Source organism: Ptiloglossa arizonensis, chromosome 1 (genome assembly GCF_051014685.1).
Source record: "Ptiloglossa arizonensis isolate GNS036 chromosome 1, iyPtiAriz1_principal, whole genome shotgun sequence".
Taxonomy (NCBI): Eukaryota; Metazoa; Arthropoda; class Insecta; order Hymenoptera; family Colletidae; genus Ptiloglossa; species Ptiloglossa arizonensis.
Genome location: NC_135048.1, coordinates 31,217,053 through 31,241,800, shown reverse-complemented (window position 1 = coordinate 31,241,800; position 24,748 = coordinate 31,217,053). Strand labels below are relative to the sequence as shown.

Sequence of the window (24,748 nt, the reverse complement as noted above, 5' to 3'; positions counted from 1 at the left end):
CGATTTGCCTCGAGACCGAATTGGTAAAACGTTGGAAAAACTGAACCGGGGTGGCGAAAAACGTGTACACCTTCATCTTGTTCTTCTTCTTCTTCTTCTTCTCCAGCACGCTCCGTTTCGCTGGAAGTTCGGACACTTTGAATGGGACGCGACGAAGATTCGAGGGCCCCGTGAAAGGAGTTTCCAGGTATAATTACAACGTTCCGGTTAAGGTCGCGTTACGCGAACCGCGCCTCGAAAGGCCGGCGCGCGCGTTGCTCGCTCGTTGTATACTTTTATCTCGGTCGACTATTAAACGCGTCGCTCGTGCACGCGCCTCGTCGATGCACGCTCGTAGGAATGTCAACCCGGTTGATAGAGGTCCGAGAGGCTGGCGCCGCCGCGAGTTATCCACCGTTGGAGGGAAAAGAAAAAAGAAAAAAAAGAAAAGAAAAAAAACCTGTCCGGGAAGGACGTTGATTTTGAGAAGTTGATCGATACACCTGGCTTCCGCGATTCGACCAGATCGACTCGACGAGATTGCGCCGGTGGAGACGATCCTCCGCCTTGGAATCCGGCTGAAACTCGACGTAACCTCTTCGAGAATCGCGACACGTACGCGTGGATTTTTAGTTTGTGTGACTCGAACATCGTACGATACTTTTAAACTACGATTGTACGTTGCAATCGTCCACCGACGATGTTCCTTCGAACGTAAACGCTTATATCGTGTACCGAGAAGCGACAGTTCGCGATAATTCGACAAGCGTGGCTGGATTTCGGTGTTCGAGTCACTTTAAACGTCCCACGATACTCGAAAATTGTCACAGGCTACAATTTCCGACGAATATGCATGACCCCTTCCTTTCGACGAATTATTTAAAATATTGGAACAAATATGTACGCCCCCCCGTGTCGTAAATACGAGTATTGTGAACCGAGCATTGACTGAAATAATAACTACAACTATATTCCCTCGAAATCTATCTAACATTACCTGTCCAACGTTACCCGATAGCTCGTTAATATTCTAATATCGAGTAGCCAAGTTAGTCGACATCGATCGTAACGAAATAATCGACACGGTATTTATCGTGTTCGTCGCCGGTAGATTATATTTCTTTCCCGACAGTCCACGGTAGGTAATTTTCCAACGCTAGAACACCGTGATCGCGAGATCGGAGATCGGTAAATGTCACGCGTCGGCTTGTAGTTTATGTCACCTCGGACAAACTGCTCGGTCCTCGGAGAGGTTAACCTCGGTCCGAGGACCGAAAAACTCGTCTTGTTCTCTCGTTCTCGAAAATTCACGCCAGGCTTCTCCGCTCGTACCCCGGTCGTACGCAACACCGATTTCGCGATCGGAGAGAGAAATTTCGTACGATCGGAGCGGTGATTTTCCATTGGTGGCGATACGAAGTCGAAATCGATACGACGGACGACGGTGTTGGATACCTGTGTCTCGATAGGGGTGGTCACGAGCGTATAGAGGGGGAGTGGAAAGTTTGAGAAACGTCGACGTAGGTAGGATGACCGATGCACACACGCAAAAGCCTCGCGCGAAGCTTTCGACGAGTCGTAACGGGAGGAACACTTAATGGTCCCGGACTATCGCGGCGTCGCAGAGAAAGGACGATCCCCGATTGAATAATCCGTGGAACGATATCCCGGGTATCGACAAACTCTTATCGGGGGATTGCGGGGGATAAGCCGTAACACGAATCTCGAGCGTGCACGTACGCGAGCGCCGGAGCGGTGTACGCAGACGTCACGGTACGCCTATAACAATAATTTCGGTAGGTGTGAACGAAATGTGCGCGGCGAGCAAAGGGTGGAAACGTCGAAGGACGAACGAGGGTGGCGGCGTGGGGCCGCCGCAACCGAGAGCGCATGTCTTCCCGTAAAGCGAACCCCGGAGTGGGGGGTTGCGGAGCTAGGCGCCTGCGCCTGGACGTCCCTGCCCCCTAACCGGCGTTGAGCAGTCTCCTTTTTCCCCATTTGTCTCTCTCTCCTTCACCGCGCCTCGTCGTACCCAAATTCGTACCCCTTTTCCGTCAACCCCGTCTCCCTCACTTTCCATTTCTCTCGCATTTTTTCTCCCCCTTCCTCTCTCACCCTCCCGCCCTCCTCTCTCGTCCGCTATATCCCCCACCGTACACCCACGTCTGTGAAATCTCTGCTCGCCTAACTACTTGTATCATCTCCCCCCCTTGCGATCCCTCCGTCGCTTTCCCTTCCTCTCTGCGTGTCACCGTCCTTGCGTACCGGCTTCCCCCCCGTCTCCTCCCGTCCCACGCCCCCCACCACACGATAGTTTCACCCCCTTTCGGCACGGCGCTCATTGTTCGCGCGCGTCACGCACCGACTAGGTGAAACCATCCGACGATTTCCTGCTTGACACCTGGTTTCGCGGCTTTTCCTCTCTCGCGGCCAGATCTCCCCCCGACCCCCCCAATTTCTTCGTCGATTCGAAGGGCGACGACGCTTCTCGAAGGATTTTCGACAGGGATACGACGTCACGTACCCCGGACGTTGTTTTGCGAAATTCGACGTTCCTTCGAATAAGATTCTTCCGTTGAGTTTCAACCGGCCCCCCTGATTTCGCGTACCCCTTCTACCGTAAAATCGATTCCTTCTTCACTCGTACGCAAAACTGTAGCAAATGGAAAATGTGTTTGCGGAAGATTCGGAATAATTGTCCAACTCATCGTCACGAACCGCGATGCTGTGTAACAGAGCCCCCCTACTGGCCCCCTATTTTCCGTACTAGTCGCTTTGGCTCGTGATGAAAATTTGTTCACAATCTCGCATCAAGTGCCCCGACATTCGTGAAATCTGCAGTGTGTCTTAGAGTAGTGTACTTCCGACCATGTTTCGCTTGGCCCCCCGATTTCGCGTGCCCCTTGTACGATAAAATCGATTCCTTCTCGACTTGCGTACGAAACGGTAGCAAATGGAAAATATGTTTGACGAAAATTCGGAATAATCATCCGACTCATCGTCGCAGACCTCGATGCGTCATAAGGCGGCCCCCTACTGGCGCCCCATTTTCCGTACCAGCCACTTTGCTCGGCGTTGAATGTTTTCTGATAATCTCGGCACCATGTGCCCCGACATTCGTGAAATTTGCAATCTGTCTTAGAGTAGTATTCCTCGGACCAAGTTCCGTCAGGCCCCCCGATTTCGCGTGCCCCTTGTACGTTAACATCGATTCCTTCTCAACTTACATACGAAACGATAACAAATGGAAAATTCGAAATAATTGTCCAACTCATCGTCACGAACCGCGATGCGTCATAAGGAGGCCCCCTACTGTCCCCCCATTTTCCGTAACAGCCGTTTTGACCCTCGTTGAATGTTTTCTCATGATCTCGGCACCATGTGCCCCGACATTCGTGAAATTTGCAATCAGTCTTAGAGTAGTATTCCTTGGACAAAATTTCGACCTAACCCAGACCTAACCCAGGCCCCCCGATTTCGCGTGGCCCGTGTACGATAAAATCGGTTCCTCCTCGACTTGGGTACGAAACGGTAGCGTGCGAGACGCGTTTGAGAAAGATCCAGGACAGTCGTCTACCGAATCGACGGCGCGTACCGCGATGCGCGATGGCAGGGCCCCCTCCCCGTGCCCCCACCCGGTGCGTTGCGTCACTGGATGTCGCAAAAATTACGTCGCCTCGGTTTACGCGCGAGAGTCCCCGAGATCCTAGAGCCGATAGGGGAAACAAGCTCGTCGGATTCGAAACCTGTTCTGAAAATCGATTTAACGGTCACAGCTCGTTCCCAGCCCCGCTCCGTCGGTCTCCCTCTAACCGCGGACCGAACAAAGAATTCCCTCTGCCTCCCCCCTCACCGTCCCCTCCTCCACCCTCCTCCCTCGTCGAGAAGGCGAGGAGGTAATCGCCTCCCGCGCCCCGTGGTATCGCGACGGTTAATCGCGCGCTCCTTTCCATGCATAATTAAACGCAATTCGCGCTTCCACGTAATAATCGGTGCTCGCGCGCGGATGCGCTCCGAAGCGGCGCGGAGTCGCTCGGCCGCCGCCGGTCGAGGAGGAGCGCGTCGTTCGTACGCCCGCTCGCAGGAACCGGAAACGCGTGTCCGCCGCGCGATCAACGCCTTTATACGGACAAGAGATGTCCGGTTTGCTCGCACGAATGGTCCCCTGGAATATCCGACCATCGAGGGCGAGCGATCTCCTTCCGTTCGGGGGGTCCCTGATAATTCGGGGCACGGGCGAACCGAGCTGCTCGCTGGAATCGCAAACGAGACTGGAGAATGTCAAGGTCTTCGAGGAAGGATGGTCTTTCGCGAACAATTGTGAGTTTCGTGGAAAGAAAGAGTCACGCCGCGTTACCCCCTTCGTTTAAATAACGGGGCACGCGATCAACGTTTTTTACGACGAACGAAAGATATTCGGTTTGCGGGTGAACGGTCCCCTCAAATATCCGGAACGATCCCCTGGAATACTCGAGCATCGAGCCCGAGTTATCTTTTTCCGTTCGGGGGGGTCCCTGATAATTCGGGGCACCGGGGGCCCGTTCGCTCGGTGGAATTGCAAACGAGACGGGAGAATCTCGAGGTCTTCGAAGAAGAAAGGTTTCGTGGAGAGATTCGAAAGATAGGGATCCATAAACGAAGAGTTACGGCGTATTAGCCCCCCTCTAAATTGTGGGGCACGCAAGCAATGTCTTTAAATGGACAAAAGATATTCGGTCGCAGGTGAATGGTCGCTCCAAGTATCCGGTCATCGAGCGCGAGTTATCTTTTTCCGTTCGTGGGGTCCCTGATAAATCGGGGCACGGGGGGGCTAATCTGTTCGGTGGAACCGCAAACCAAACGGGTGAAATATTTAATGTCGAGGTCTTCGAAGGGGAAGAATTTCGCGTGCATTTGGAAGATTTTGTAAATCGAAAGTAACGAATTGCGACAAGTTGACCCCCCTAAATTGCGGGGCACGCGATCAACGTCTTTACACGGCCGAGAGACGTGCGAGTTGCGAACGAACGATCGTCCGGGATATTTATCGGGGACGAGCGACCCCCTTTCGAGTTTATTCGGGGGAGGGGGGCAAGAGTTCAATAATTCAGGGTACAGGGTTTCATCTACTCGACGAAATTGGAAACGGAACGAGAGAATCTTGGGAAGCAAGGCGCACCTATGAGAGTAGATGGATTGAAATCCAGAAGCAGAGTTATGGCAGGTCAACCCCCCGTTAATTGCGGGGCACGCGATCGACGTCTTCATACCGACCGGGGATGTCCGGTCGAGCACGAACGGTCCCCTGGAACATTCGATCATCGATGGCGAGCGATCCTCTTCGAGTTTCGGGGGGGTCCCGAGAGTTCGATAATTTGGGGCACGGGGGACCGATCAGCTCCGTGAAATGGTAAACGAGACGGGTGAAATGTAATTTCCAAGGTCTCCTCGGAGTGGGAAGAAGATTTCGTGCACAGTTATACCGATCCAATGAGTTACGACAGGTTAACCCCCCTTAATTGCGGGGCCCGGTATTGTAAAGTGGAATGCTACCGCGAGACGCGTTGAAATACCTTACTTTGAAACGAAGACTTTGATATTTGTTCGGTATTGTAACAAAGGAATTTTAAGTGCACCGGACAGCTTCGAGCGACGAGCAACTCTTTAAACAATGACGTCGATGCATTTAAACAAAACTTAACCAAACATCGCTAAACGTTGTACTCTGTACACTTACACTTACACCAGTCTGTCATTGATTTCTTAGTACTCTTCTTAACCCTTTCGAACCTGACACGTGCACGTTACTGTCAATAACCTGACATACAATGTACACACAACGATCTTTGTATATTTCATCGTTATTTACCCAGAACGATCGTGAAAAAGAACGATATCTCTTTACCGATCCCCCCACCCGATGTAAAGTAGTCAACCTCGTTTATACGCGTCACATAATATACGATTGTTTCATTTTTGGTGTAACTTCCGTAATAAGGGGCTTACCGACCGCTCGAATTGATAAATAAAATAAATAATTATACACGTCGTAATAATAGGTGGACCTAATCCTCGATTCGCACGGTAGATTGGCCCCACGAAAGTGTCGCGCTGTTCGAGGCTAACGTTTATACGCGAAATTGGCGGATAGGTTCCGTAACGTCCAATTAAACAATTTGCATACTTTTCGAGTAAATTTGACGCGTAGATAAGCGACCGCTTAAAGATAATAAACGTATCGAAAAATAGAGTTAAGGTGGCTCCGAGGTACGGTAGCTACGAGCGCTTTTCGATTGTTCGTAACTAGGCTTCGAAACGAACGTTTCTAGTATTTTCTCGCACGGTGACGAATCGAAGGTTAACCGCGACAAAAGGTTTCTCGCTAGGGGTCGAAGCCAAGGGAGGATCCGAAACCTGCATAGTTCTTTTCCTCGCGAGAAGAACCGTCTTCGGGTAGCTCTCGAGCCAGACACTGAATGGGTAGTTTCCAGTTTGTACACTTTCGTTCCCAAGCACCGGATCATTATAGCTCACGAAGCCAGCCTGTCGGTAAATCTGTTAAACGACCGACTGGTTTGTCTACGCGGGAACGCCCGAGACAACCAGTCGTCGCAGCTATCGACGATCGGGTTCGTTCGATTATTAATATCATCGTCCGGTCGCGCGAACGGCCCTCGGGTAGCCGGAAGATCGTAACGCAACACCTTTCAACGACACCTCCACGGACGGATCGAGCCCGTGGAAAATTTATTCGATCGTCCCTCGTCGATCGTTCCCGTGGCCCGATTCACCGAGTTGCTCGAAAATGTCCACGGAGAAACGGACCGTGTGACACACCGATCACGAGAGATCGTCTAATCCCGGCCCGCTAAAAGTACCAGGTACTTCGTAGAAAATTTACCTTCACCTCGAACACAAGAGAAAACAAGATATACCACCTACTCGAGTTCATAGGGAAACGTAAAATAACAGACGATGCAATGGGACAGATACGAGTGTTCCCCCGTTGCTAATGACCGTGTAGTTCACGTACCGTGCCGGTCAGGAGTGATCGGCCAATTCCGATCCACCGAATAGTACGACGCGCTTCGTAGAAAATTTACGCTCGAATTTCTCGAAGACGATACGAAAGTAAACAAAGTGTGCAACTTGCTGGAATTTAAGGAGAAACGCAAAACGATAAACAAATTGTGATAACGGTGTAATTAAGGTACGATGTAATTGATGCATCGCAACGGTCACGAGTGGTCCCGTAATCCTTGCGAAGATTGTGACGTGTTTGGTGAAAAATGATAGAAAAGGAACTAAATACACGATTCACTTGCGTTCAGAGAGGAAAGTAAAATATTAGATGAAGTACGATAACCGAATAATTAGCCCACGGGGCAGTTGATGCAACTCATCGATCACAAGCGGTCGCCTAATCTTTGTCCAAAGTTACGGCTCGCTTCGTAGAAAATTTAAAAGAAAACAAAATACACAATCTACTCGTGTTCACGAAGGTAAGGAAAGTAGAATAATGGACAAAGTATGATAACAGAGTAATTACGACCGTTCCCCCGTCACTAATAATCACATAGACGATGCAACGTATCGGTCACAATTAATCACCCGTGCCTGATCTTCACGAAGTACGACGTGCTTCGAAGGAAATTTACGTTCGAACCTCTCTTGGAAGACGATATTCGGAAAAAAAAAACTACGGGATCGACTAGAATTCATCGTCGAAAGTAAACTAATGGACAAAGTATGATAACAGAGTAATTACGAACGTTTCCCGTCGCTAATAATCGCATAATCGACACAACATACCGGCCGCGACCGATCGCCTGATTCTGGTCCGCCCAAAGTACACGTTTCGTTCGAAATTGAGAACATTCCCTTTAAAAACAATATCTACGCTCGAGTTCATCTAAAGGAAAAAAAAAAAATAAAATAGTGAACGATAACAGAGTAATTGTGACTCCGTCGCTAATAACCGCGCAGTTAACGCGAGGTGAACCTTCGGTCTGTATAAAAAAAAGAAAGAAAGTGGAATTAGCATAGCCAAAGTCCCGATTTCCTGCTCTGGCCCGTGGAAACACTGTTTACAAATGATTGATCCCGTCGGTGCGCCTATGCATCGCGTTACAACGAACTTACTTCTCGTGGGGAGAGTCTCGACCACCGGAAGTGCCCGTGCACAAAAATTCCCCGAGTCACGAGTTCCCGGTGACAGCATTTATCTTAAGCCAGCGTAATCGTCGACCTGGCTGATACTCGAAACGAGCGAGTAGCATTAACGCGACGCTGAGACGAGTTCCACGTGAACGAAAGGTACAGACTGTTCGAAAATCGATCGCAATACTACCACGTGGGATTAATTTCTTTTTTCAATTGATCATCAACGAGCATCGTAACACCTTTCCCAGTAACGAAAAGTTCAAGACGATGGACACTCGCAGAGAATATAAAAAAATGAATTCTAATACGAAACACAGCTACGTGAGACTTTGAAATACGTTTCGATATCAAAGAAACCGAGCCACGGTTGCTCGGTTCGTTAACAGTTCCAGCCAATCCGGTTGCACGATTTCGATCACTTAGGTTCCGTTTCCATCGATGCGAAAAAGTATTCGCGTGGACGACACTCGGTTTAAACGGTCTCGATACTTTACACTACACCGTTTCGAGTATTATAAGTGAAAATTTGTCGCGTAGACGAACGAATCGGTCGAAAATCGACGAAAAAGCACGCCGCCTGGTTCAAAAAACGGGGAAGAGTGGAGAACAACTTCGACGACTAGATTCGGTCAGATTTACGAGACGTTCGGACGCGTCCCGAATGCAACAAGAACGCGAGACTCGCGTTCAGCCGTTGAAACGTCGTTTCCACGATCCTCTGTTCGTCGATTTATACTTTTATTTTCGTTACACGGCTCGTATATACTTTTCTTCCCCTCGTCCATTCATTTCCTCGCGGCCTCGACTCTCGTGCGCTTTAACCCGCGTTTCGCTGTTACGTGTAACCTGTGCAATCTATGAACGTCAACTCGACCGCGAAGAAAGTCTCGTGGATTTTCGTGGCAGCGTACTACCTGCGTTTACCCGAACACGCGTTTAATCTTACGGGGCGATACTCGTCGGGGTAAAAACTGCCCTTGTTCTACCCACGTTTACCTAAACACGGTGTACTTAATTCCCACACGTGGGTCAGTGGACCGTGAACGCGTTAACGCTGGAACTATCGATGACGAATGCATACTTTGTACAACCGCACCTGTCCACTCGAGATAGACAACCTACGTGCTCTTGCGTATAGTTTTTTTTTTTTTTTTTTTAAATAAAAATTACAAATATAAAACACACTTGCTTTCGTAAATCCGCGTTGATACGCGGAGAGCGAGTAACGTGTTTCGAGGCACTTCGAAGCGCACGAATTTCGATTAGTGTTTTTCCGTTGCGAACGTGGATCGAAATTTTTTTCGTGAAAACAACGATAAGCCTCGAACGAACGTATATACACTTTTCGTACACGCGTTTCGCGTCGATACCCGTGAAACATCGTCGCGAAGAATCAAAGATAGTGAAAATATATTTTTGAAAAACAATTCTTCGATACGAGAAGGGATGTTACGCGTTGGAAATAATTTTCCCAGCCAGCTTCGTAACGAGCAACATTCGTAAGCGCATAATTTCGATACCGTCGCTCGCTCGCGGGAGACCCCAACGTGTCGAGATAAAACAATCTATAGACTACAGGTTGCAACCAACCATAAAGCTACCGAGTCCGTCGTTTTGACGAGTGTGTTTAGGTGTACGTCGGTGGAATTATCGAAAATTTAAACGAACTTGTAAATTCCTACCACGATGCCGAACTAGCGTTAATAATTTCGATGCGAGGAATCCGAAATGATTTTCTACGACAGAGCCAGTGTCGGTGTTCCCAGGGGACCCTGTCCCGCGCGATAAACGATTTATCCGTCCGCATACTCGAAAATGCTCAAGAATTTCCTCCTATCGGACCACGTTCTTCTATCGAGCCTCGTCTTCCATTGAACTGTCTCTTATCGAGGCGTCTAACTCGCTTCGGAGCGTATTTTCGCGATACGGAGGAACGTCGCCAGCTGTGCAAAGTAGATCACCTCTCCCGAAAAAACAAAGAAGGTGTTGCGCAATCCTAGGATTCACGAGTCGTGCCATTTCGAAAAAAAAAAAAGAAAAGAAAACGAAAAAAACTCGCGTCGATTATTCGCTATCGCTAGCGCGCGAAAAATTGAACCAGTAGATCCCGGGCTCCAATTATGGAGATATTGGAACCGGTGGCCGTCGGGATTGGAAACGGCGCCCGGCGTCGTGGGAACGTCGATTATATAATCTGCGTTCCGTCGCGAAACCGTGATTCGAGGAACGCTGGACGTACGGGAAACGAAAATGGTAGACACCGTTTCGAAAATTCTCTCGGATGGATGGCCGAGTTCCTCGCGGATAGGTGGCTAAAACGATCCCTGATAGGGTCACGTTGGAGATCGAGCGTCGCTTCGGATCGAAAGAGACGCTCTTTGCGGAAAGGCGGAGGAAAGATCAACAAGCGGCAATTAATCGACGCGGTACGTGCCCGCGTGCTATCAACCGTGCGGGGAACAAGCGTGAATCATAACGAATCGTATTGTCTACGAATCGTTCGCGAGACTCCCGTTCGACCGATCGCCCGAACGTGGAAAACGTATAGCCCCTGGGTGGAAAGATGACTCTTCGATCGAGGGGGATCATCATAGCGTCGTGTGCGAGGTGAATGTAGACAGTGTCGAGTAATTTTTGATTGGTCGTGGACCGAATGAAACATGTGACACGATACGAATAGCAATTACTTATACAGGTCATTTTCTCAGTTGTGCACAGTACTGTGAGGAGCTGGAAAGATGACTTTTAGATCGAGGAGAATGTAGTAACGTGTGTAAGTGAAATGTGAATAGTATCTAATAAGTTTTTCTCAATCGTAGACTTTGGAAAGCAATTTCTTTCAGAGGTCAACTTCTCGGTTGTGCACAGTACTGTGAGGAGCTGGAAAGATGACTTTTAGATCGAGGGGAATGTAGTAACGTGTGTAAGTGGAATGTGAATAGTATCGAATAAGTTTTTCTCAATCGTAGACTTTGGAAAGCAATTTCTTTCAGAGGTCAACTTCTCGGTTATGCACAGTACTGTGAGGAGCTGGAAAGATGACTTTTAGATCGAGGGGAATGTAGTAACGTGTGTAAGTGAAATGTGAATAGTATCTAATAAGTTTTTCTCAATCGTAGACCTTGGAAAGCAATTTCTTTCAGAGGTCAATTTCTCAGTTGTGCACAGTACCATAAGAAACTGGAAAGATGATTCTTTGATCGTGAAACATGTAGTGTATAAATGGAATGTCTATAGTATCGAGTAATTTTTGATTAGTGGAAGATTTTCGAAGTCAATTCCTTTCAGAGGTTAACTTTTCAACTCGGCACAGTACTATGAGGAGCTGGAAAGATGTCAGCTGGAGTTAATGAACTGTAGAACCGCGTGTAAGGGGAATATGGTCAGTGTCGAGTAACTATTGATTAGTTACAGGTCTTCGAAAGCAATTCCTTCCAGAAGTCAACTTCTCAGTTCCGTACAGTACTATGAGGAGCTAGATAGATGTCAGCTGAAGTCAAAGAACTGTAAAATCGCGTGTAAGGAGAATATAGTCAGTGTCGAGCAATTTTTGGTTAGTTACAAGTCTTCGAAAGAAATTTCTTCCAGAGGTCAACTTCTCAGTTCCGCACAGTACTATGAGGAGCTGGATAGATGACAGCTGAAGTCAAGGGACTGTAGAACCGCGTGTAAGAGAAATATGATCAGTGTCGAGTAATTTTTAGTTAGTTAGAAGTCTTCGAAGGAAATTTCTTCCAGAGGTCAACTTCTCAGCTGAGCACAGTACAAACGCAATCTGCGCATAAATTCCGTCTCACGAAGAGGAATCGAAGACCGCTACGACAGCGTTCTATTAGAAACCAGTCCCTTTTGTTCGTTTCTCAGGGGCCACCGGTTGCATCGTGCAACGAAATCGTTCGAAAGGGACGACGTCGCGCCGATTCGAGCGTCTTTTTCTCGGTTAATAATGCCGCTCGTCGCCATCGGCCATCGCGATGATTAACGGTCGCGTTCGAGTTCCATCGTTAACCGCAGCCAACAATCGGCGAGGATTACGCGAGAAAACCGTGAAGGAATCGCGAACGAGCGCGCCTAATTTCGATACCGGACGCAGCTTGACTCATTGATACTTTTATAATGGTTTCGGTGAAAGTATCGCGTCTCCGTAGGAAGTATTAAAATCAACGAAATATATCCGTGACGCGGCATCGATCGTCTCTAAACGTTTTCGAACGCACGCTTGGAAATATCGAAACGAAGGAAAGTCAATTCGATCGCGAATTAAACGGTAAATTATTCACGAAGCGTCGACGTCGAGCGCGAAACGAGACGTAAGTGCTCGTAGGATTAGTCGTAAGCCGCCGTAATCTATGGATAAAATTGGACAAAATAAATAGAAGTTGAAAAGTTATTACGTTTTTCGGTAGAGTGTCGGATAGCGGACGATACAAGTGGGATACATTGGTGACTTCTGGTCGAGAATTTAAACGGAGAGTATTATTTTATGGAAAAACCGACGGACATCGTTTACGTCCCGCGAAGTGCCTCCATCTTGCGCGGACAAAAAATAGCAGCAACCGGAAATATCGCGCGAGCCCTGTTTGTCTTCGAAAGTGTAATCGTGTACTTTTTTTCCGACGAAATAAATTCGTTTGAATCCACCTCGCTTATTTTTCGTTCGCGCACAGACTCGTCGTTGCATTCGCGACTCGTTTCCGAAAACGATTCGGTATCGGTCTATCGGCCGCAAGAATCGTATTTTTCGCGATCTTTAACCACAATTCTCTACACCTCGAAGCTTACGAACGATCGACGAACGAAATTCCGTGTTTCCGCGAGCGGAGGAACGACGCGCGCGGTACGCTCCGAAAAAATCTTGGGGGAAGATACGCGCGCGATTCGCTCGGCATGCGGGTGGTAATTTGCCAAAGAAAGCAAAAAAAAATAACGCCAGTTCTGTTTGTTGTATTACTTTCATGTCGTTTATTAATTAAAATTCAGTAGTAATTTAGTTTCTGCCATTCTAACAAAACGTCACCACCATTCGCCAGATCTTTATTTTACGTTAATAATAATTAATGTTTAATTATAATAATATACAGGGAGAAGGAGGAGCTTGTTTACAGTTTTTTGCTTGTGATTCGGTTTTTCGCGTTTTTTACTCGTTTGTTTCTTTGTTTGTCTGCTTTCTCTCTCTCTCTCTCTCGCTCTCTTTCTTTCTCTCTCGCTCTCTCTGACATACACACACACTCTCACTCTCTCTTTCTCTCTCGTTATTCGTTTCGATTCTCTCTTTGCTCGCGCGTGACCGCGGCGTGACGCGCGTCATCTTTTCTCGTTTTTCTTTCTTTTCTCGTTTCTCGTTCTTTCGTTGCTCGCGTACAATCTATAAGTAACTATACACATGCCATCACGTGACCCTTTCGCGCACAGACACATTCTTCGATCGTCTCTCCCATTCTCTCTCTCTCTGTCTCTCTCTCTCTCTCTCTCTCTAGCCGCAAACACGACGCATCGGTCGCCAACGCAAAAGTTTTACGCGCGCACGCACGCCGTCGCACGACGAGTAAAAAAAAAAGAAAGAAAAAAATGTCGAAAATCGAACAAGTTCGATCAACGTCCGCCGAAGCGCAAATGTGTCCGCGATCGCGGTTTTTCCGCGCGGTGAGAGAAAAAAAGTAAAAAAAAAAACAAAAAGTGAGCACTGTCGCGCGTAATCTACATTTTCCTTTTTCATTTTTTTTTCCCTTTTTTCTCCTCTTTGATTCTTTCGTCCGCTCGGACGAACGGTGACCGCCCTCTTCGATTTCGTGCCCCCTTTCCTCGCACGCGTGCGCAAAAAGAGAAGAAAACGAAAAAAAAAGAAAAAAAGAGAGAAGAAACAAGAACGATCGAGGCTGTCTCGTCGCCCGAAAGTCGCCTCGCGGTCCAATGTACAAAACACGCCGATCAACACGAGCGTGCGCGCGTCCTCGCGCGGATTCGTTGCGCCAACGAAACGCAAGGTCGTGCCCTCCCGAGCTTTCCCGAACGCCCGCGACGAAAAACACGCGAACAATAATCAACAAAAACAAACGCGATCTCGTCGTTGGCCCAACGAACCGCCCGATTCGTTCTTCGCTCTCCCGTGTGTGTCTCGCGCGTCGTGTTTCTCTCGGTGACACCCGAACTGGTAAAGGGGGGGGGCGGTAACAAACGAGAAATAACAAAAATAAAAAAAAATAAAAAGAGAAAAGAGAAAAAACAAAGAAAAACGACTCGTTCCCCTCGTCCGAGGAAAGCTTCTCGAGAAAATCTTTCAAAAAACTCTCTCTCTCTCTCTCTCTCTTACTCTCTCTTTCTCTCTCTCTTTCTCTCGCTCTCTCCTTCGTCGAAATAAATAGGGGTTAGCCGCGTTTAACATCGAACAGGGTTCGTTTTCGAAGATCTCTCGAAACGATCGGGGCCAATTGAGCAAATACACTGACCAGAAGACGAGACGATCCCGTCGCTACCGAGGAACCGACGGAACTCGTTCCGAAATTCGAGAGTGGGGGCCCAGATTCGTGGGCCCGGACGAACAACACTCGGGTTCGAAAACTCGGTACGCAGGGAGCGCGCGGGGGCCACGATCGCCACGGTCTCTGCCCGCCGTCGGGACCTGTCACTTTTACGCTCGCGGCTGCTGCCGCCCCCCGATATTAAACTCGAACGAACTCGGTAATCGTCGGGACGATAACGCGTCACCTGGCCCACCGAGTGTCCCCGGGGCACCCGTACCGTGGATCGTGGATCAGATTCGGTGGTCTCGGAGGACTGGCTAGCCCCCGAAACGAGCGAGTTTATTTCACGGGGGGAACCGTGTCGGTGCGACGGTCGAGCAAATCGCCGGAAAAGCGAGCAACTCGGGGGGATGGAACCAAACAGGGGGGGCCACGCTCTCCTTTTTTGCACGGAAGTCGCGATCGAATCTTTCTTTTCTCTTTTCTTCTCTTCTCGTCTTTTTTTCTTATTTTTTTTTTTTACAGTTTTTCGCGTTCCAGCGAACGACGCAGCAGCGCTCGAAATCACCCGGCGCGGGCTGCTAGCGCATGCCGCGCGCGTCGAGCGATCGTCTCGCGCGCATACGCGTTTCGCATAAATCGCGCGTGCCCCGAGAAACTTATTTCGAGAATTCTTTCGCCGACCACGACCAACGGAATTCGATCTTCGAGGAGTCCGAAGAAACCTGACGGTTTTTCGAGTTTCGTATGCGTCTCGAAACTTTTCCAAACGAGTCCACTCAGGGGCGGGGAGACGAAAAGAGGAACTACGGGTTCGTAGCTTTCCCAGATATGTGTTCAAAGGTTGTGCTCGAAGGGGGAGAAGAACAGACGAGTTTCGCGTAGGCACACGGGGTACACGCACCGCTTTCGGAGAAAAAACCACGGGGGTGGAGGAACGAACCGCGCGCGACCACCTACGCGCGGAAAGGCGTTAAAAAAGGTGCCTCGAGGTCGCGATCGCTTATTCACGACGCGAGCCTCCCGTGAGAACAAAATTCTACGCACCTTCCCGCTCCGACGGTCCAACCGGAGGAAATTAACGAGTCTTTTCGCGAGTGGTGGACCCCTTTTGTGAAACTGCTTTCGAAGGACCAGAGTGGCGTGGACTTGCACCGCTCGGTGATCGAGAAATATTCGTTACATTTTCTCGGACAGAGAAATCGTTGAAGAAACTTTGATTTCGAAATTGGAATCTCTAAGATGATCGTACCAGTCTTTACTCGAGTGTAGAATTTAGAGAACACCGAATCACTTTTGTTGGTTGAAAAATATTGCTTCAAAGAGAGCTCAATTTTCCTCGACAGAGTCTAGAAACTATCCTGGACGAAACTGTGACTCGAGAATCGAGTCCACGAGTAATTTTTTCGAGCGTAGAATCGCTTCGCGAATAATTCTCGGATTCTTCTTTCGGAGAATCGTGTGGTTCACTGATACCGACAGCGAAATATTCGTTAAAGTCGCGAGGGAACTTTGATTTCGAAATTGGAATCTGTAAGAAGATTGTACCAGTCTTTTCTCGAGTGTAGAATTTAGAGAACACCTTTTCACTTTCGTTGGTCGAGAAATGTTGCTTCGAAGAGAGCTCAATTTTCCTCGACAGAGTCGAGAAACTATCCTGGACGAAACTGTGACTCGGGAATCGAGTCCACGAGTAACTTTTTCGAGCGTAGAATCACTTCGCGAGTAATTGTCAAAATTTTCTCTCGAAGAATCGTGTGGACCAATCGCGAAATATTGCGGTCACTTCTCGACCCCTGATTTTCTTCCAAGTGGCGATTAATCGTCGAGCTTCGTTTTCGAAACGTTGACACACGAATTCTCGAAGTCGAGTTACGATTTCAAAATGAAATCTACGAGTCGAATCACACTACTCGCGGGTTAATGGTGACACTGTTGTCGGAGAATCTCACGGACCATTGTATCGAGACGATACCTCGAAGAGACCCTCGATTCCCTGTCCATAATCGCGAGACGATCGTGAACGAAGCATCGATTCGAAACTCGAATCTACGCGTGGAAAAAATGAAATCGAAGAAAACGAGAAACACGAGGGGGCAGCTGGTGGAAAATCGAAGAAAAAGGGGGACCGTGCCCGGTCTCTGACGAAAAGTCGAGCGTCGCGACGGCACCGCGACGCTCTCGGTGAATTTCGGCCATTCTCACGACGGTTGTTTCTCCTCCCAGCGTGTCGCGAGAGGTTTGGATGGTGACACGTAACGGCCAATCGGAGCAAAGGGGACAACGCGAAGACTCGACGCGGTGAAAAATCCGACGCGCGGCGTCCGCCGGCACCGATCGCAGAGCGAGTATCTAGCCGAGAGAAACGCGACGACTATGATCGATTCTCTTCGTTCGATGGGTTCCTGGTCGATGGAACCGCGAAACGAGAGACACGAGTCGAGGTGAAATACAGTGTATATTTTCTGGTTTTTTTTTTAGGTCGAAAAGAAAGAAAAAAAAATTGAGGGGGCGTCAGTGGGTGGAGACTATCGAAAGGGGGACGAACGGAGCGACGAGACGAACGGGAGAGAATCAAGAGAGAGACGAAAACGCCGCGGAAACCGAGAATAAAGAGAGCAAAGAAGAAATTCCGCGATTCGGGTGCCCGGCGGCGGCTGCGGCTGCGGCGGCGACGGTGGCGGCGGCGGCGTCGGCGTCGGTGGCGACGGCGGCGACGACGACGACGACGACGACGACGAATCGACGCAAGGTTTCGCTCTGCGATTAACCCCCGTGCGAACGGAACGACGACAATAACATTAATAATAGTAATAATTAATAATAATCGGTAATAATAAAGAATAATAATAAATGACAATAAAGAGACGACGAAAAAAGAAGAAAAAAAAAAGGAAAGAAGGAAATATAATATCGATAATAACTAAAAAAAAAGAAAAAAAAAGAAGAAAAGGAATAGGCTCATCGCTGACTCCGCGATGACGAATAATAATGACAGAGCTGTCTCGTCGTTTACAATAAGTTTCTTTCGTTTTTCCGCGAAACGGTGCCTCGACGATGAAAGAAAAAAGAAATTGTCGCAAATAATACGTATACACACTTTTATATATATATATATAAATATACATACATCGATATACGTAGATATATATATATATATATGTATATGTATATGTATATGTATTTATGTATACATAGCTACAACCTCTCTCGACGTCGCCATAGATATCTCTCTCTCTCTCTCTCATATACATAGACTTTGTTTTTTTTATTTTATACATATATAATATTTATATCCGTTCGTGTGTGTGTTCGTGTGTTTTTTCTCTTTCTATATATATATATATATTTATTTATTTATATATATATTTATATACTTACTCTTTATACAGAAGGGGTTTTTCTTTGCGAGGGGGTACTGCTGTCGCTAGGATTCGGCACACGTTTTCCGCCGGACACGCGCGTCGAATTCGGTTATTATTATTTTTTTTTTTTTTCGTTTAACTCGCCCCCGTATTTCTCCGGGCGCGTGTCCTGTCCCTCTTTTTTTGCGAACAATCATCATCGGCCTCCGTTCGTCTATTTTTCTCGGGTCTTTTTTTCGTCGGCTCGGGTCGCGCCGCCCGGTTTCTTGAAGAACGCGCGGTTTCCCCCGTGTTTTCCGTTGACGGCGTATAGAGAACGACGACGAATAGAACTTGGACGAAGAAGACGTCGACGATGCACGCTCTCATCACTTAACTTACTAGCATTTTTTTTACGTGGTACGTTATTTACAGTCCATATTTACTTATGTTACATCATCCGGGCGGGTTTGCTTCGCGCAAATCACCGCCGCGGAATATACACCACCGCTCTTCGCCTACGACGTGGCTTCGCGAGTTTTGCCGCGCGCGTTACGTTATCCTTTATTTTATTATTTAATCCTACGCGCACGGGGCCGCCGTCCGTCCGTCGGTGTTGTCCGTCGAAAGGACGATATTAATTTTGGAACAATTCTCTCCTCGTCTATCCCTCCTCGCCCGTACCGTACTTGGTCGATGCACACAACGTTCCCCCGATTCCGCGCCGACCGGGAACGAAGAAAAACATCGCGCACTTCGTCGTCCGCGCGGGGTCACGAAGGAAAACCCCGTGTCGCCGTGAAACGGCCGTAAACGACGACGCGCAGCGTCTTGTCTTCGCGAACCGTTACGCAAACGAACGAACTAACGAACGAACGAACGAACGAACGAGCGAACGAACAGAGCGGACGGACGGATCAGGAGCGATCGTGCACGAATTTTGACACTTCGCGGCAGCTGGAGGTATATCGTCACCGCGTGATCGCGATTCGTCGCGCGGCGATTCAGGACACTAGAACCGATCGTGACGAGTGCTCCCCCGTTGGTGACGGCGGCTGACTTTCGGCTGAGATTCGGCTGACGGCGGCTGACTCGGGCTGACGGCGGGTGACGGCGACGATCAGGCTGGGGGTAGGACGTGACTCCGTGGCGTTGCGTGCGTGCGGCGTTAGCGTGACTCCGTCGAACGGAGCGGCGGTTTGTCGCGCGCGACTCCCGTCGCGCTTCCATTACCAAGCCTCCCCGATGGCTCGGGCTCTGGGCCTCGTGTGAACCCCGTTGTTTCAATGTCTCGTTGAACTCCGTAATTCTCGTTCGAATGGTGATATTCGATCCACGGGAGCGTAGATGTACCGACCGCGATCGGTGAGGATCTCTTCGATCTTACGCAGCCCCGTGGTGGTAGACTCCTCCGTCGAGCTGCCGACTAGGAGCGGACAGAACGCGAGGCGCGTCGGGACAGCTCGTTGGCCACGGCTACGAGGTGGTCGAGTAGCTGCCCGTGCGCGCCTGCAGGTAGTGATGATAGAACGGAGGGAGCGTGTCCGGCGGCGACGAGGCCGCCGGGTTGTTCACCGAGTTTTGAGAGGTTATCGAGAGGCCCAACGGGGGAGGCCCGGGCGAACGCTAGTGAGCCGCCAACGAGTGGGCCGTGAGACCCTGAGGACTGAGCATCGGCGGACTGTGGCTGTGGCCCATCGGCGAGCCGTGTAGGTGATCCTGCGTGTGGTATCCCTGATGGAGACCGGCTTGTCCCTGATGACCGGGCGGCATACCCTCCATCATACCGTCGCCGAGCGTGTTCGGCGGGGTCATCCTCTTCTCCTTTTGCCGTCGGTTGCAGAACCAGACCCGCACCACCTCCTTCTCGAGCTGGAGGCTGTCCGCGAGCGAGGTGATCTCCTGCGCGGACGGTTTCGGTTGTTTGTGAAAGTGTTGCTCGAGCGCTCCCTTCACCGACACCTCGATCGAGGTGCGCTTCTTCCGTTTCCTGCCCTGGGCGGCGATCTTGTCGATGCTCGTCGGCGATCCGGTCGTCGAGTCCGCCTCCTCGAGCCACTTTTGCAGCAACGGCTTCAATTTGCACATGTTCTTGAAGCTCAACTGGAGCGCCTCGAACCTGCATATCGTCGTTTGGGAGAACACGTTTCCGTAGAGCGTGCCCAGCGCGAGACCAACGTCCGCCTGGGTGAAACCGAGCTTGATGCGCCGTTGCTTGAACTGTTTCGCGAACGCCTCGAGATCGTCCGAGGTCGGGGTGTCCTCCTCCCCGGCGCTGTGGTCCCTGTCGTGCGCGTGTCCCGGGTGCAACGCGTGACCGACGGGCGAGCCCGGGTCCCTCAGGTTCGGATGCAGGCCCGTTTGATGGTTGTGCAGCTGGGGATGATGCTGATGCGGGTGCGGGTGGAGCATACCGTTCATCGCTGCGTGGTACTGTTGGAGGGTGGTGGGCGAGGCCGCGCCACCGCTCGGATTGTAGTGAGCCGACGGTACCACGGGCGCGTGCCAAGGATGAGGCGAGGCCATACCCGGGGACTGATGAGGCCCGCCGCGATGATGCATCGATTGATCGCTGGCAGCGGCCGCCGCGGCCGCGGCCGTCGCTGCCGCAGCGGCCAACGGTTTCACGTCCAAACCGGCGTTCGTCTGGTGCGGATGGTGATGGGGATGATGGCTGGTGTGGTGCATCCCCATCGACGACGCCCAGTGATCGCTGCTCGGCTGCAGGCTCACCCATGGATTCGCCGACGACAGGCTCGCCGTCGGATGGGACAAACCGTTCGGCGACGGTGACGACGAGACCTGGTGATGATGATGATGGTGGTGATGATGCTGCGGCGCCGGCATGTACTTCATCTCCCCGGCGTCGGCGGCGCTGCGAGGCGAGCCCGAGGAGTAGCCACCCACGGCGATGTTCATCCCGATCGCGGTACCCGAACCAACATCCAGCTCGGACGACACTGCGCTACCAATCGGCATGTACGTGGTAGCTGCCATCTACCTCCCCTCGTGCAGAGGTTTGCGACAACCAGCTCGCTTGTTTCCTTAAACCGTACCGTAGGTCTTCCCAGGGGCGTCAAGGGTTGCCCCTGACAGGGCACCCTCTTCTCTCGCGGTTATTCTTCTCTCCTTTCTGTCTCACCGTGTACGTACGTACGTCCACTCTGCCGTAATCGTCTACCGGATCTCTCTCTCTCTCTCTGTATCACTTTCTGTCTCTCGTTACGAGAACGCTCGAACACGGGCCGATCGACGGTCGCACGAACGCGCACAAAGCGACGATTTCGAAACGCGAAATATCGAGAACTGATCGATCGAGCGTCCTCTCGCCCCGACGGGCGATGTACAGTTCGTGGTGACGAGTTCCCTTCGATCGTCCCCGAGGTAAGTCCAGCGGGTTACCCTGGTCAGCGATCACCGATCACACGCAGCGCACAGTCCATCGTTCGCGACGACGCACCGAATCCCGAGCAAGCGGCATCATCGTCGGCCGCGCGAACAACTCCGTAGTCCATAGTTCGCCTCGTACGAGGTGGTGATCTCGTGTTTGAAAACGGCACCGGTACGACGAACGAACGTAACACAACCTGGATCTCACCCTCGAACGTTGGCCAATTCAACGGAGCAGCCTCTTCTCCGTCCACCGGGGAGCGGATCTCCGCCGGAGACGCTTATCACTCACTCGCTTATCGAACGAGGATCGTTTACTCGTTTTCCGGTCCCTCGTTGCGCGGTGGTTGGAACCGTGGGCTCGGTCGAACCGCCCGGCGTGAAGACACCCCCGGTACCCGGGGGCTCTCCGGGCTCGGTGAACGAAAGAAGAAAAAAAATAATAATAAGAATAATAATTCACTCGCGTGGTCCACGGGTGTCTCGATGGTTACTCGTCAGCGATCACCACTCGCGCGGTGCCCCCCGATTCGTAGTCGGTCACTTGTTCACGTAGTACGAGTTGCGCTCGACGACGAAGACGAAGACGATGATCTCGTCCAGGACTCCTCGAGGCAGAGACGGACACTCCGGTTCGAGGACGGTGCACGGTTCGCGACACTCGCGAGGTGATCAACGACGACGATCGCTGCTGGCGCGGACGCGGACGGTAACTCCGGGGAACGACGAAACGGATCCGCGACGACGAGTGCGGACGATCGCCAGCACGGTAGGCGAGTAAAAGGTGCACGACGCCGAGTTGTGTCTCCCCGGGTTTTGCGCGCGTGTGTGCGCGTTTTTCCTTCGCGGCACGGTGTGTGCGCGTCTCTCTCCGTGGCGCGGTGGTTGTCGTCGTCGCGCCGCCGATACGTGTGTGCGCGCGCGAACGAACGAGCGAACGAGCGAGCGAGCGAACGAACGAACGAACGAACGAACGAACGAACGTACGTACGTACGAGCGAGCGAGCGACCGATCGCGCGCGTGAGCGAGAGAGATATATACAAGGAGCGCGCGCGAGCGAGCGAGCGACCGTGCGAGAGAGACCACCGACGAAACGAGCGTGTGCGTGTTGCGCGCGAGAGGAGAGACGACGGGTCGCAAAAGATCTCGCTCGGGCTCTCTCATGCGTTATGCATGTCGTAGCTGAGAGCGACTGACTGCCTCGCCTCGCAGCTCGCTCGAGGTTCCCGAGGCTCCCGGACCGCCGCTCGGTGGAACCGAGTCATGCGCGCCACCGTCCTGCACATCCCCACCCCGCGGCGCCGCGAGCCCACCGATTGGCCCGGCTCGCAAGGTGGCCGTCGACGAACGTCACCGTCGGGCGTGCCGATATACGGCCACGCCCATCAGGCATCCTACGCACCCCAGGCGCCACCGCGTTCACCCCTGTCCTCTCGCTCCGCGCGCCCCCGTACAGCGACGCGGCGAAGCCTTCCACCGAGGAGACTCGCCTCGAGCACCAGCGCCGCGGTGCCGTACGCTCGAGCGGGTACCTCTCCCCGCTTTTGACGTTGACGCCGCCGTCAGCCGCGCGAACACCTACGACTACCGCTGCTTTCGACGCCGGCCAGATAACCGTCAGCCGCGCGACTCGAACGATGCGCTACGAAGCTCCGTACGCAACCCTCTCGCGCGCGTACACCCGAGTACCGCGACAGCACGGTCCCTGATTTCCTCGCTCGCGTCGGTCTCGCGGACCTCTGAGTCCCGCGATGCTTCAACGGGGAGGGGGGACGCGGAGGGGCGCAACAGGTCCCAAATTTTTCGAGGTTAACGTACCGAACGCGTAGCCGCGGACGGAACGAGAGAAACAAGAAACCGGGGCGCTCCGTAGTTTCGCAGGTTCGTGGAATCGCCAGGGGGCGCAACAGGTGCCGAATCGTTTTCGAAAATCGTTTTCTTCGTCGTTCTCGTGACGGAAAAACGACACCGGGGGTACCGGAGAGTTTCACGGGGACAACGCCGCGGCGAGGTATCGGACTCCGTGTGGTTGAGGGGGGAGGGGGACGCGAGTACGCAACAGGTACTCGAGAGAGCTCGAGGTGATTAATCGGAGGAGAAACACCCGGGCCAGCAGGGCCCCCCGTACCGTGGGGGGTGGTATCAATAGGAAACCCGGGGGCGAATGAAAAAAGGCTGTTTCGTTCGGGGGCGCGAGTTAACGGCGTAGCGGCGAGCGAAACCGGCGGGTGGAAGGGGGAGAGCCTAGCGAGCGAGCGAGCGAGCGAGGTTTAGTACATTTAAATGAGAGCCACAGGTAGCAGCATTATGCAGTACGTGCCAGCCACCCCTCAGGAGGGGTGAGTTAGATCATCGTGTGCCGGGGATCCCCCTGTGTCGTACCGTTTCAACTACCCAGCTGGCTTTGCGCCTTCGCACCTGTGGGGCACCCGGGTGCACTGGAGGGGGGCAGTGTGCCGGATCCGCGTTGATCTTTACCTCGTTCTTTTTCTCTCTCTCTCTCTCTCTCTCTCTCTCTCTCTCTCTCTCTCTCTCTCTCTCTCTCTCTCTTCGCTTCGTTCCGGGTTAACGGCGGTTCGTGGTTTCCGGGAGGCGGACGTTTCGAAAGGACGCTCGGTGCCGGATGTACAGCGCGAGATTCGGCTCGTACGGGAGAGTACAGCGGAGAGTTTTCCGGAGAAAAGTCGCGAGCGGAACGCGAGGGGCACGCGAGCTGCACAGGTGCGATGTTTGCCTCGCAGGGAAGAAATTATTTCGCGATAACGTCCGAGTGTGGGCAGATCTTCCGCGAATGCTCCGGAATATGGGATTCTAGAGAGGGAGATGGACGTATCCTTGAAGTTTGCAATTTGGAACCTGGATGCGATTAGTTTGTTTCTGAGTTGGTAATTTGGAGGTGGGGGAGATGGTTCTATTTTTGAAGCGTGTAATTTCGAACGGGAACGCGACTAGTCTGTTCTCGAGTTATTTTGGAATCTAGAGACAATGGTTGTATTTTTTATATTTGTAATTCGGGATAGAATACAGTATATTCGATATTCGTGAAATTTTTTATTTAGAATTCGGCCGAGATGGATGTATCTCGTGTTCGTAGTTCAGAACGTGGACACGAAATATTCTCTGAGTTCGTAATTGGGGATAGAAACGCGGTAGGTCTGTTTCTCAACCCTTTACGCTCCAGAGGCGGCTCCGAGTCAAGGCTCGAGATTCAAATACCGTGTCTCTTGAAATACGAAGGGACAGAAAATATCGAAGGAAGACGGTTAGACTCGAATCTCTCTTCTCACTTTCAGTTCGTAGCTTGACACCTAACCTAGTCTGTGTTTCGAGGTGGCGATTCGGTATCTAAACGCAGTTGGCCTGTTTCTCGAGTTCGCAATTTGGAACGTAGACGCACTGTTCTTTCAAGTTCGTAATTTCTTCTGTTCTAA

At 51.1% G+C, this 24,748-nt stretch overlaps 2 protein-coding genes across 2 annotated transcripts in view; both read right to left on the bottom strand.

The window, feature by feature from the left end:
* Positions 1 to 19,340, bottom strand: part of LOC143154146 (uncharacterized) — a 72,855-nt gene extending 53,515 nt beyond the window's left edge. The window contains exon 1 of the transcript XR_012994000.1: positions 17,964 to 19,340. The gene's annotated coding sequence lies outside the window, so the exon portion shown is untranslated. The remainder of the gene's footprint in view (positions 1 to 17,963) is intronic.
* Positions 19,341 to 19,411: 71 nt separating this feature from the next.
* On the bottom strand, positions 19,412 to 22,523 carry Vvl (ventral veins lacking). Its single transcript, XM_076326003.1, has one exon. It carries the CDS (start codon positions 20,921 to 20,923, stop codon positions 19,553 to 19,555), a length of 1,371 nt encoding a protein of 456 aa, XP_076182118.1. The 5' UTR covers positions 20,924 to 22,523; the 3' UTR covers positions 19,412 to 19,552.
* Positions 22,524 to 24,748: the final 2,225 nt, after the last annotated feature.

Excerpts from the sequence above, each read along its gene's own strand:
- Vvl (XM_076326003.1), bottom strand. The coding sequence starts at position 20,923 with ATGGCAGCTACCACGTACATGCCGATTGGTAGCGCAGTGTCGTCCGAG.